This window comes from Bidens hawaiensis, unplaced genomic scaffold (genome assembly GCF_021521415.1).
Source record: "Bidens hawaiensis isolate Kalapana, Puna unplaced genomic scaffold, B.hawaiensis_p1.1 tig00010069_1, whole genome shotgun sequence".
Taxonomy (NCBI): domain Eukaryota; kingdom Viridiplantae; phylum Streptophyta; class Magnoliopsida; order Asterales; family Asteraceae; genus Bidens; species Bidens hawaiensis.
Window position 1 is genome coordinate 722,281 of NW_027491760.1, and position 13,869 is coordinate 736,149.

General features: G+C 34.2%; 1 protein-coding gene and 1 pseudogene across 2 annotated transcripts; one reads left to right on the plus strand and one right to left on the minus strand.

Annotated features, from left to right (window-relative positions):
• Positions 1–240: 240 nt before the first annotated feature.
• On the minus strand, positions 241–7,191 carry LOC143534159 (U1 small nuclear ribonucleoprotein C-like). Its single transcript, XM_077028729.1, has 5 exons — positions 7,035–7,191; positions 4,075–4,124; positions 2,279–2,320; positions 1,976–2,204; positions 241–623 (listed from the first exon to the last, which is right to left on the minus strand). The coding sequence occupies exons 1-5, from the start codon at positions 7,189–7,191 to the stop codon at positions 343–345; spliced, it is 759 nt and encodes a 252-aa protein (XP_076884844.1). The 3' UTR covers positions 241–342.
• A 2,763-nt stretch (positions 7,192–9,954) lies between these two features.
• LOC143534124 (RNA-binding protein BRN1-like) lies at positions 9,955–13,338 on the plus strand (annotated as a pseudogene). The gene is made up of 9 exons (XR_013135479.1): positions 9,955–10,192; positions 10,362–10,444; positions 11,113–11,164; positions 11,292–11,417; positions 11,501–11,580; positions 11,648–11,835; positions 11,901–12,121; positions 12,790–12,938; positions 13,019–13,338. The product of XR_013135479.1 is annotated as an RNA-binding protein BRN1-like (transcript).
• The last annotated feature ends 531 nt before the right edge of the window (positions 13,339–13,869 follow it).

A 13,869-nucleotide genomic window follows, 5' to 3' on the forward strand; every position in this document is an offset into this window, starting at 1 on the left:
ACGAAATAACAGGTTTTATGATTGAAGGAGAGAGGAAAAGAATGTGATTTTAGGCGTTTTTTAAGCCGATTTTGACTGTCAGAGAAACAAGGCTCTAATATCGCTTATGTGGAGGCAGTTTTGAAGTCTCCTATTGAGAATTGTGTTACACAAGCTGAAAGTTTATGCAATAGCTACTTGAAACTTGTGCTCCACATTTAAGATACAGAAAAATAGATATTATAGATTCAAGAACACATCTCATACAAAACCAATTCTAAAACATGAAAAAAAACATAGAATGATAGTGTATAAGACAAACTTCATACAAACCCAATTCTAGACCAAGAAACAAAAACCATATTAATGGTCAGCTTCCTGAGGTTGGCTACCAGGAGTTGGACTTTCTAAACCTGCAGGCACCAATGCTGGTCCTGTTGGGCCAGCTTGATACATCCCTGGTGTAAACATCGGCGGTGGTGCACCCGAAGTAGGGGTCCCTGAGCTCCCTGGAGCCATCATTGGGGCACTAATAGTTATGGGCCTTGGCACACCATTGTTGGCCTGACCGGGTATGCCTGGGTTGACCTGACCAGGTATAGGTGCACCAGGTGGTGCCATCATTGGGGGCATGCCAGGATATCCTAGCAGACCAAAAGGGTAAAAAATGGTTAGACGCAGTTTAACAACAGTCACATATTTATAGAATAATAAAATAAAGCGTTGGGTTCATGTTGATGCATCGCCCAAAATGGGCCCGTTTGGTGGTGCTTTACTGCTAACGGGTCAAACAGGTTGAATGGTTTGCAAGTCACCAAAAATATACACAAGCATTTGCAAATTCCTAAATTCTATTGAAAAATAAGCCATTATTTGGATACAACTTGTAATCATGTTGATTAGGTCTATAAACAGACTAAACCAAACCGAACAAGACCTTGTTCATGTTCGTCCGTTAAGCTTTAACCAGTCAAATAATAAAGCGTTGGGTTCATGTTGATGCATCGCCCAAAATGGGCCCGTTTGGTGGTGCTTTACTGCTAACGGGTCAAACAGGTTGAATGGTTTGCAAGTCACCAAAAATATACACAAGCATTTGCAAATTCCTAAATTCTATTGAAAAATAAGCCATTATTTGGATACAACTTGTAATCATGTTGATTAGGTCTATAAACAGACTAAACCAAACCGAACAAGACCTTGTTCATGTTCGTCCGTTAAGCTTTAACCAGTCAAATGGCTGGCTGTTCACAAACACATTACTGAACGGAATTTCGTGTTCGTGTTTGTGTTCGTTAAGAAAATGAACTTGTACGTGTCCGTTTGTGTTCGTTCATTTACTTTTTAAACAAACGCAAGTGAACATATATTAATCTGAGAATTTAAGGTTTAAAATTTTACCTCCTAGTTTAAATTTAGGGTAAAAAATTATTTATATATATATATATAATAGTAAAAACTTAATAAACAAACATATACAAACACAATAAACATAAAAGACCACAATCCCACACTACTGAGTGCTCACAAACACAATTGAACGAGCACGGCCTCTATTTGTGTCCGTTCTTTTCATTAACCGAGCAAAATTCTTTGTTCATGCGAACAAATAAAAACAAATTTCCCGTCAGATGGTTCATAAACGGTTCGTTGAACGTAAGTTCGTCTACAGCCCTAAATTATTAATACGGTAACTCCTTATAAAATTACAGAAATGGGCAACATACGTTTTTCTTTTTCACTTGCATATGATTTATCATTTATTATGAAAATACTTTCAAATTCTCGTAGTTACATTAGTCCATCCTTGTTGTCCAAAACTAATTAACTTGAATATAAATCATCAATAAGCTAATAACATTTGTGAACAAAACTCATGTTATTGATGTAACTGTGATGATACAACTATGCAATTGATAACAACTTTATCTATATTTAAAAATAATAATAATAATAATAAAAGTGATAATAATAATATAAGAAAAGCATAGAGTACCAGGAATAGGTGGTCTTGGCAAAGGGGCAAGTGGCCTCATTCCAGGAGGCATTTGCATCATTGGCATCATAGGATTCGGTAGAACGGGAAGACGAGGTCTGAGTTGGTTGTAAGCGGCACCAACCTGCTGATACGCAGCGGCTTGACCAAGATGTTCTTTGACTTTTTGGTCGATCAGATATTGGTTTTGCTGTGCCTCGTATTGTTGGTAGTAGATTCGAACATTTGCCTGCAAATAATATTATTATGTGTGTTATTAGAAATTACAAGTTTGTTGTATGTTGTATTTCAAATAACATGTACCTTGTGTTTGTATCCTGCATTGTGCTGCTTCCTTACAGAAGGCTGAAGAAAAAACAAACTATCGATCAGATAAACACGCTAAAAAAGGTCAAAACTTATAAAAAAAAACATAGCATCAAAATGGAGTAGGTTGGCGGATCGAGTATTTTCTTTTAGTCTCATACGTAAGCAGTTAATATGACTAAAACAACTATTGATAAAATAATGGTCCAATTTTTTATATATAGCAATTTAGGAGATTGCAAACACTTCAGTATGTTTTGGGACACTTTTTTGAATAGGTCTATAGCAAATTTTCAATTTACCCATTTGAAATCCAATTACCAAAGCAACAAAAGGCAAACCACTTTGACCGGTGTTCATAATTGGGTTAAATTGCTTCCTCCAGAAGCAGGTAATGTTGCAGCTAGCTTCAAGTAACTTATGACAAAGTATCCACCACAGTAAAATCTCCATCTCAAGGATTTGCTAGACATGCACCTATCCGAGGACATGATCAAGGATAGAAGTTCTTGGAGATGTCGTATTAGGGTTATGGACTTTTAGGGGGAGTCAGTAGATTTGTCTTAGAGAGAGTCGTCTTGGGGCTTTAGCGTTTTTCTGTTCACCCTGGCCTTGGCCATGCATTAGTGTTGTCTTGATGTTTAGACCATTATTAAGGGGGTGTATAGGTACTTTCATAGAAGTCACTATCTCTTTTTCTCGTCTTTTTGCTCTTTTACTTGTAACTACTATAGTTTATTCATCACTATATGTTAATGGTAGTTTACAACTGTCATTAATAGTACTTTGTATTGTTAGCTCTTCTATAAGTGGGATTATACTAACTACGTTTGTTTTACGCATAGTTTTCAAAAACAAAAGGCGCAAAGGGTGAGTCTTGGGCCTAGGCAAAGCCAAGGCCCTGTAAGCAAAACGCATAGCATAAATATACTGTTTTGGGGAGGCTAGTTTAGGCTGATTCCACGCCATTTCGGATGTTTCAAACCAGTTTGTCCAAAACTTGAAAATTTTGCCAAAACGTTAAATATTTGGCAGAAATCTGGACTGAATGTCGTCAGAGCGCTTGAATGGCAACAAGTCACTGTCCCAGTGTCCCTGCACCTCGCCTTGTCACACCCAAAGGGCTTTTGACAACATAGGTTGTATGTTTGTATCAGAAAAAAATCTCCCATCTAATATTAGTGTATCATGCTCTCCTAACCAATAAAATCAAGCATGTTTTTAGTGTTATTGTCCAACTAATGGTATTTTGTCCAGCTCTTGGAATTGGTGTCTAGCTTGGTTTAAAAAGGTTTTGAGACGCTCAAAAGGGTTTGGGTCCAAAAAGTCAAGAAACATACATTAGGTTCTTAATTAGGTATGCTCTAGGTACAACCAAATAAACTGTATGCGTCTCTCTCGCCTGTTTTACTTATCAACCTTTTTTATCAGGTAAACGTTTCATAATGCCCTCGTCCCATTGGTTGTTTTCACAACTCAGCATCCTACATACCCTAATAATGACCAATTTGACCCAGACGTAGATGAGGCGCCACTTCAATCCCTTGATGTGTATTCCAACCCACCAGAGACAACTTTTAAACCCAGGGTGTCTAGTAATACAGAACACTTAAACCTAAAGGAGTTCGAATATTACTATCTGTTGGGCATATCCCCTAACCCATCTCTCAATGTACTCAGCTAAAGTGTAACTAAAAGACAATATTAGTTTAAATGTATAAATACAGATTGCAATAGAACAATGATCAGTAATTAAGTAAAAAAAGGTAGAAAGTGGATAAGAGATGGCTTACAGAATCATGTGTCAAGTAAGTATCACAGTAATCACAGTAATACCTGCAAACTTGGGGAAATTAGGTCAAGCACTTCATATCATGATGTGCATCACATCACATATATCAAATTCAATTAAAAAAACTCACCGAGGCATGATATAGTGTGTGTAATCGTGTTTAGATTATCTGCAAATTAAATTAATGTTTGTGTATTAGAATTTGAAGCATCGTGTATAATCGTTTACATAATTTGACCTAGAAAAGAAATTGATTAGAAATGGTATGATTTAAAACATATACATGAGCTTACGTGGATGGTAGAGGGTACGCTAAAACCCTAGCTTGCTCGGGGAAGACGATGAATGAGATTATTATTATTATTATTATTATTATTATTATTCGTACTGAGTTCGATCCGAGTCTGAGAAATAAGCTCAACAGTCTACACATTGCGGGTGGGCGTCTTGTTGGTTGACCCGAAAAAACCGAGTATCGACGGATCGGGACCCACTCAAAGTTATTTTAGTAGGTTTGGTCTACGGTCTTGGCTTCTTTTTTTTTTTGAATTAGGTTTTGGCCGGTTCGGCCTTGTCACGAAAAAACCTGAAGCAATCCGGGAAGAAAAAATGAATTGTTATAAAAATAAAATTGAGAAGTAATATATATTGGTCTCTAAGTACTTGATATGTGTTTCATATAATGTCACAGAAAATCCATTAATCAATCAATGTTCTTATCTGTTTCATATAAAAATAAAAGTAAGATCGAGTTAAAAAGATCTATGTAAATATCAAACCAATTTAACAACGCCCGTGTGTGGCTTATTAGTTTTGTAGGTTTGTGTTTGGTTAATTATTAATAGATGATGTTTACATCGGGACAATTACAGACTAACGGCAGATAGACGGGCAACAAGCTGCGCCGCTACCCCCTTCTGAATAGCAAACCCTACCCTACTAAATACAACGTTTGTGTTTGCAAAATCAGAGCTAGTGAGTGGTGACTGGAGTGGTAACAACATTGGATTACTCGAGCGGATAGGATGACTAGACGGGGTTATATATCTATATATTTTTGTTTTTAGAATACGTTGATGGGTATTGTAGTCATTTCCAGCAACTTTAAGCCCCAAAAATGTGTTTCGTTAGTAAACAACTAAAACTAAACGTGTAACTTTAGAAAATTAGGAATTCAAGTGTTAATACATAAAGTTGATTAGATATATAAAAGTAAAGACGGCCATATTAGAAGTAATATATATTGGTCCCTAAGTACTTGATATGTGTTCATTCGATATGAAAAGTCTTTTATACCATCAAGATAAAACTTCGTCTTCGTTTAAGATGATCCCTTTGTCTAACCATTCTAAAGTCGGATATTCATAAAGATTTGCTTAAATTGGATATTAAAAAATTGCAACGCTCTATGTGAAAATTCAAATCGTAGACTCTTGTATGGTAAAGTTATCACCGTCACGTTTGGTGTGTTCCAACGATTTTGTACACATTTATGGTGATTCAAGAGACTCTAAACAATAAGTATAATCAAATCAAACAATGATATATGAGAATGAAAAATGGATGTAAACCATCTATGAAAGTTTTCCATCTTTAAGAGCATCATGTGTCATAACTCATAACTTTCTATTAAATATTTATAATGAAGATGAAAAGTGATTAGTGAATTCTACTCTCCACGTCATTAAATCTAAATTTTCATGAGTGCTTTAGGCTAGACCCATCATTGCTATGTAATACGGGACCGTGTGGGAAACGCTTTTTAGGGCGTGTTTGTTTCACAGAATTCGTGAGAATTCAAAAAAACTGAAATTAAAATCTCATGACATGGCGTGTTCGTTTCACTGGAATTGGAATCTTAATTTCATTTTGGTGTGTTCGGTTCAAAGAATTTGAATTGGAATTGGAATTTAATTTCTTCAAATTCTTTTAAATACTGGGATTCCAAATCCTTCCAAAATGTGGAGGAATTCAAGGATATTCATTGGAATCTTATCTCAAGTTTTTATTTTAACGAGAGCAATGAATAAATAATTTTAGTCTTTTTACTTTTTTTTTGTTTTTAATTTATACTTTTAGTTATGAATTTTTTATTATTATAGAAAACCCATAAAAAAAATTAAAAAAAAAATCATAACGCAAAAAACTAAAAACTAAAATGTTTTCGCCGTTATAATTGTTAAAAAAAAAAACTCATTGATTCTTAATCACTTGTCAAACGAACACATTAAGAATGTATTTGAATTCAATTCCCCTCAATTCCAATTCCTATTGGAATGTTCAGATTCCAAAATCCAATTCCTTCAAATTCCAAATCCTATCAATTCCAATTCAATTTTCCATTCCATTCCGTGAAACGAACGCGCCCTTAGAGTATTCTTAACTCGTTCCTTATAAATATGTGAATTGATTTTGTAAATTATATGGTGTGATTATGAGTGGTTGTGAGTAGATAAGAAAAAAGACGTTATGCAGGGAAATTAAATTTGGGTTTACATCGTATAATTTGTTATTATTTTCTGAAAGCAGTTGTGAGTGGATAACAGACATATAATGATAAAGCTGTAAGAAAATATTATTTAATTGAAAATAATAAATAAAATATAATAATTTTTAATATAATTACATGGACAAGAGATAGTTTGTTTAATTAAGTATAATTCCATTTAACTACGTATTAGGCTTTCTATTTGTATTGAGTAATTCCGTTTATTTATCAAGCTTTCTATTCATTTATATGTATTTGAGTAATTTCCATTTAACTATAGGCTTTCTATTCATTTATTTTTGTAAGTGTGTTAAAAAAGATATTTTGTTTATACTTAAATTTTGCTAAAAGACATAAAGTTGGAATCGAATGAGTCCAACTCAAGAATCGACCCACTATTGCAATAAAAAAAATAATGTGCTGCAAATTACTATCAGAATTTGGATCTTGTGTTGTTTTCATTTGGCACATACATCGGTCTGGTAAATAGTGGCCCGCATATGCACAAATTCCGATATGTAAAGGGGTTAGGTGAGGTGATTCTCTTTCTTCATACTTGTTCATCGTATGCACGGGGGCTCTCAACTCAATAATTATGAAGCCGCCAAATTGTGGGATCTTTCGACACATTCTATTGCCTAACGACGGGACAATGTTATCAGCATGTTTTGATCTTTCGACGCATTCTATTGCCTAACAACGAGCCGATGTTATCAAACATCTTTTTATGCTGATGATGTATTTCTTTTGGGAGAATGGTCATGTATGAACTTCAATAACGTTGCTCCTATTACTAGTTGTTTTTATGGGTTTAGGTCTAAAGGTGAATTGTAAAAAGGGCAACCTTTCCAAATTTGATATCGAATTGATATTAATTGTTTGCCCCTATTTATTTTTTAATATTTGTTGAAAGGGGATGTAACGGTTTTTAACTTTTATTAATATATGCTATTTCGTTGGTCGTTTTAATAAATAATTTGATGAGAAGGAAAATATAACGATAAATGTATAAAAAAATATTATTAATTAAAAACTGAGAAAAAATTAGTGGTTTATAATGTATTATAGAGATAGAGATGACGCGGGATGTAGTGATGCTCTACAAATAGAATTTCGTCAAACTTGGTGGAAGGAAGCAAATATAATAATTAAGCTATGTGTAGTGGAGGGCTACAAAATAGAGGGGATTTTCGATATGTGACACCACGTCATTAGAGAGACTATTTTCATTTCAGGGGTGTAGTGATGTGTAGCCCCCCCCCCCCCAACTTGTTTTATTATTTTCATTCATTTTCATTCACACAACCAGCGACAAAAGGTATGTGCCCCTTCCCTCGGTTATCACTCTTTTATCGCCTAGAAGCGGTAGCGTAACCTCATATCACACATAAAAAAACCCAACAACTATGTCACCCACTACATTCATTCTCATAAGCATACGTGTAGATTTTATAAATCTTGAAATTCTAAATTAAAGAGATTATGGACTCTTTTAAGGAAGTAGGTAGATTTGAAGAAAATGAAAAACTACGCGTGGAAGTGAACTATTTAGTAGTTAATTCATTTTCAAATTTATGGGCACACCACTGATCGAATGACCTCCTGATTTATTAATTGATATTTAGTATTACAAACTAGTCGATTCACATGAAACTTCTAGTCAACTAATTTATTGTTAACATCAATTTAATCAGTTATAAAACAAGTGTAATAAACTTTTTATTTTATTTTTACTTTTTTATGAATATTTGTGTTATGGCGAATTTATTTAATTGGATTTCGACCTGCATTCATTGATTTAAAAACAACCAACCGGTTAATTAGGTAATCTGTATATAACATAACACGATTAGGCTATATTGACAATGTAATATTACAATTAATTACATCATGTTTGACAGGCTTTATGTAAACGTTACTTTGTTGCTAAATTGTTTTCTCACATATATAAATATATATGAAAATTTCACTTTCTCATATTCAACATCCAAAAGAATATTACATGGGCTATGATTAAGATTTGTGATAATGCTAACATTTTACATAAATATTAAATAACATTTTAAATGTGGGTAAAAATCAACATCTCACAACATTGTACTATTGATTGTAATAATGTTTCAATAACCTTTTAAATATATTAAATAACATTTTAAATGTGGGTAAAAATCAACATCTTACAACTTTGTACAATTTATAAAATATATAATTAAATATTAAATAGCATTTTAAATTTTAAATAAATAATAAATAAATAAAATTTGACCTATTTGACTATTTCATTCTATGCTTTTTGAAAGATGTATTTACTTTTTCTTTGTTTGTCCATTTACTATCGGTACAAAGTACAAACTACAAAGTATTAGTTAGGTTTTGTAGTCGATAAAAAAGGCTCTCCTTCAAAATTATAATAATATTAACTTTAACACATGACAATAGTTTTCAAGTTCTTACATGACTTGGAAATTGTTTTAAGGAACGATTGATTCCTTCGACTAGCTAAATTAAATAATATGAAACCTCATTCTTTGTTTTTTTTGAGAAGCCAAATAGCAGCAGTCGCGTCACAACTTATCCATATTATCCATCTTACAACTAAAAATACTACTTCTTTATATCCTTCTAAAAATATCAGTCTGACCCATCATTGAACATGAACAGACCATCAAAACACATCAAAGAAGCATATCCACTTAAAAAACGTTCTAAAAAACCAATGGGACATGTTCTAACCAAATTTAAGTGAGTAGTTAACCATGTCACTGTCCCAAACTAATACATCCCAGTGATAATGATGTATCCCCCTAATACAAAGACTTCAAATCCAACAATGTGTATGTTTGATGGCGTTGATTTGATAAAAGTATATTCACGATGTTTGATGACGTCATGCTTGAAGTGCGCGCATATAATTTATATATGTGTGAACCCTCGGGAGGGCAAAAGTGAAATTGCACTAATTTTGACGTTATTATACTAATCTTGTGATAATAACGTTAAAGTGGCGGAAGGTTAATCAGGTATCATGTGGTGGCGTTGATAGCCGAAAGACAAGGATACGTGCACCAATCAACCGGTGTCCCGATGATTAAGTGTTATGTGTCTTATGTCAAAGACTTGATGCAAAACTACTATCGAGCCGGAGGTCTCACTGGAAGCAACATCTCTATTGCTAAAGGGTAGATGTAAGGTTGTCTACGTCTTATTCTCTTCAAACTCTACCATAGCTTTGTTATTGATGATATATACCGAGTACGATGATAATGAATTAATGATAAAAGTAAAGTAGCCAAATACATATAATCGCTCAGATAAATGTTAAACAGACCAGTCGATCGGAATAAAAATATGAATAATTATTTATTAAAAACCTCCCTCTATTTTCTGAAACAGGAATCCAAATCCAACTCAATTGTAGAGAGAGAAACAGAGCGAGTCAAACCGAGATCACTCAGCAACAACCACGGCATTAATGGCGGAAGGTCCAAACCCACGACAACACAGCGACGAAAGCGTGAAGCTCTTCGTCGGCCAAGTCCCAAAGCACAACAACTCACTTCAATGTTCAACGAATTCGCTCAAATTGACGAAGTCAACATCATCAAAGACAAAGCCACGCGCCTCTCTCGAGGTACTTATAATTTAATTATTACATCACATTTAATTAACCAATGTTACCTTCCGGATCACTAATTCGTTGCTTGTTATGTAATTGTTACTGATTTATTTACATTGTTGTGGTTGTAAATAATATGAGTGTGGTTGTAAACCCTAATTTGGTAGTTATTGTTTGGTATCAGGTTGTTGTTTTGTTATATGTCCGAGTAGAGAGGAAGCGGACAAGGCTGTGGATGCGTGTCATAATAAGAAGACTCTCCCTGGGGTGAGTGTTGTTGCAGATCTTTGATTTGAATAATATTGTTAAACTTGTTTCAGTTAGTACGGGACAGCTCGAGATGTTAACTATGCGAATATGTACTTTCGAGTAAAAATTGGAATTGTTTTCTTTTTAATTGAAATCCGATAGTTACTGTAGAACTTCAGTTAGGCATTGGTGAAATTTTTAAACATTTATATTGGTTTACATTAAGGCCATGGGCAAATTATTCTGCTTCATATAATGATTTGTAGCGTTAGGATCACAGCTACAAACAACTCTTAACAAGAGAAGCGCACTAGAGTAATTATTATTGCCATGGTTGCAAATGTCGGACCTAGGTGCAGAGTAGTAATCCCCGAGCACTACCCGACTAGGCCGAGTACTCAACGAGTAATTCCGTTGTACTTCCTGACTGGGCTGAGTACTCGCAGCTCCACAGTCGACCGACCTGGCAGTGCCGAACGACTTCTGCAACCGAACTAGCGTAATCATTATCACGCTACTTCAAAATTGTAGCGTAATAATAATCGTAGTTCAAGCATAATTACTTTAGTTATTTGTACGCTTTTTATGTTAAGATCTATATGTACTAGATCTCACCTCATGATTTATAATGTTTTTCTATTTTTGAAAATGTGATATAATAATATGTGTCTTTTGTTGTGTATCAGGCAACTTGTCCATTGCAAGTGAAATATGCAGATGGCGAGTTGGAAAGACTAGGTATGACGTGTCACCTGCTATTTTATTGTATTTCAGATTTGCTAATTTTGTGTTTCATGTCTACTTAATTCACCATTATCCAATATAATTATAAACTTTCACTTAATATATCTGATTATTGTTCAAGAGCACAAACTATTCATTGGCATGCTTCCAAAGAACGTTTCCGAGAGTGAACTTTCGGAATTGGTTACTCAATATGGAACCCTAAAAGACCTACTAATCTTGAGAGGCTCTCAACAAACAAGCAAAGGTGCAGTATAACATATTTTATGCAATGCGACAATAATAAGTTATGCAAACTTTTTATTAATGTTTTAGAAACAATGGTGACAGGCTGTGCTTTTGTAAAGTATGAGACAAAAGAGCAAGCGGTTGCAGCTATAGAAGGCCTTAATGGGAAGCACAAAATGGAGGTTGTGTATACTTAATTAATAACTTAACTTTGTATGTTATATACTTATATGCTAATTGTGCAAATAGGGTTCAACCGTCCCTCTGGTGGTCAAATGGGCCGATACTGAAAAGGAAAGATTAGCTAGAAAAGCCCAAAAAGCCCAATCATGGGCTTCTAATTTTGCAAATGCTGACATGACACATCCATCTTTATTTGTAGCTATGCCTATGGGTTACGTTTCACTGTATAATAATTATGGATACCAGATTTGTTGGTTAATTTTGATCAATAATAAATGGTTTTATCAACGGTTCAAATGTTAATGGGTTTATTTAAAAGTTGGTTTTGTATGTAGGCTACTGGAAGTTATGGGTACATGCAGTATCGGCTTCCACCGGGCCAGAATCAACCTTCTCCAAGAAATTATCCTGTGCAAGGTTATCCGCCTGTTCCTATGGCGTATCCTCGGGGCATGATGAGTGGGCCACCTAGTCCAGATGTGAACAACCTCACTGCAACATCTTCAAGTGGTGGTGCGAATCCTGCTGATCATGTTGAAGGTTTAAGATCTTTATGACATAAACACCCTTCCTTTATGTAAAGATGTAGTTTATGAGAGTTTTAAGTGGGATTGTAAACGAACTGAACGAACACAAACGGAGTGTGTTCGTGTTTGCTCATTTAACTTCAATCGAATCATCGTACAATTAAATGAATAGGGTTTTTTTTGTTCACGTTCTCAATAAGAAAAGGAGCATGATTGTGTTCGTTTATGTTCGTTCGTTAACAATATAAGTGAACAATGAACATAACTGAAAATAGATGAACTTACATAACTGAAATAAAACTAGTTAAAAGTAATGTGAAGAAAATGTGTTGGGCCTCAAATTATTTAAATTATACCAAGTTGTGATTGGACAAAAAATTTAAAGTTTACGAACACACTTAAATATACGTAAACTAACAAACATAAATGAACGTTTACGAACATAAATGGCCCATCGAACGCTTCACGAACCGTTCACTGAACGTTTGGTTCGTATACAAGCCTAGTTATTAGTGTGAAATTACATATTTACCCCCATGGACATAAATTTGTATTTAATGCAATGGGTAAATAAGAAGTTTTAAGTGTGTTGCTTGAGCAAACATGATATTAAGTTTTCAGGGGTATATATGGAATTACTGCTATTCCATTATTATTTTTTAACAGTCCGTCGTTATACAGGTCCACCTGGTGCCAATCCAATCTATTTATTTACCATATTCCTCAAGAATTTAATGATGAAGAACTTGCAAATGCTTTTAAGGAATTTGGAAGAGTTTTGAGTGCTAAGGTTTTTGTTGATAAAGCAACTGGGGCTAGCAAATGCTTTGGTATGAATTAAATTTTTATACAACAATTACAATCAATTTGTTATATTTTCTCCAACTTTTAATTATATTCTTGCTTTCAGGCTTTGTAAGTTATGACACGTCAGCTGCTGCAGAATCTGCAATAAATAAGATGAATGGATACCAATTAGGTGGTAAAAAATTGAAGGTTCAACTCAAAAGAGACAACAAACAAAATCAACCTACATCAGTCTAAGTTTAAACACGTATATGTTTCTGGAATCGGGCTACTGTGGGGCGGATTTGGGGAAGTAAATGACTATACTGCCCCTATTCCATCCCACGTGTAACCGATTCATGAGATCGAAACCACAACTGACACTTGTAACATTTAGTTGATTGTGTTGTAATTTATAATTGGGCAACACTGGACTGGACTCGTATAGTCATTGACTTTCAATTGATTTATTGATTCTTATATGTTGCCTTTAGTTCTGTGATTTATTAATTTATTGATAATTCACCTAAGCTTGGTTATTTGAAATCTTTCATTTATCACTTAATTCTCGATAATCACCAAGATAAAGTTATAATTAAAATCAAGTATTTTTGTTAACACTAATTGTAGGTCTTTAAGCTTGAAATAACCTTTAAACGCTTCTTAGACGCATTAAACCATCATCGAAGTTTTCTGTTCTTAGGTCCATATGGCCTGTATTACACTTCATACGACGTGTATCATGAACCTTCTCATACAACTCCTATTATTTTCATACGACTCATTGGTTGCACAGTTAAAGCAAAGGCATTGTTTGAACGACCCAGAAAGTCGATAACCTCATGATAATCAATAGAAACACTTGGTTTTTGAAGTCAAGGGGTGATGGTGTGATAATATTTGAAGTGTAGAACCATGGTGAAGCTCATATGTAGATTTGAAAGTCTTGGATGATTTTTTTTCTTTTTTTTTTAT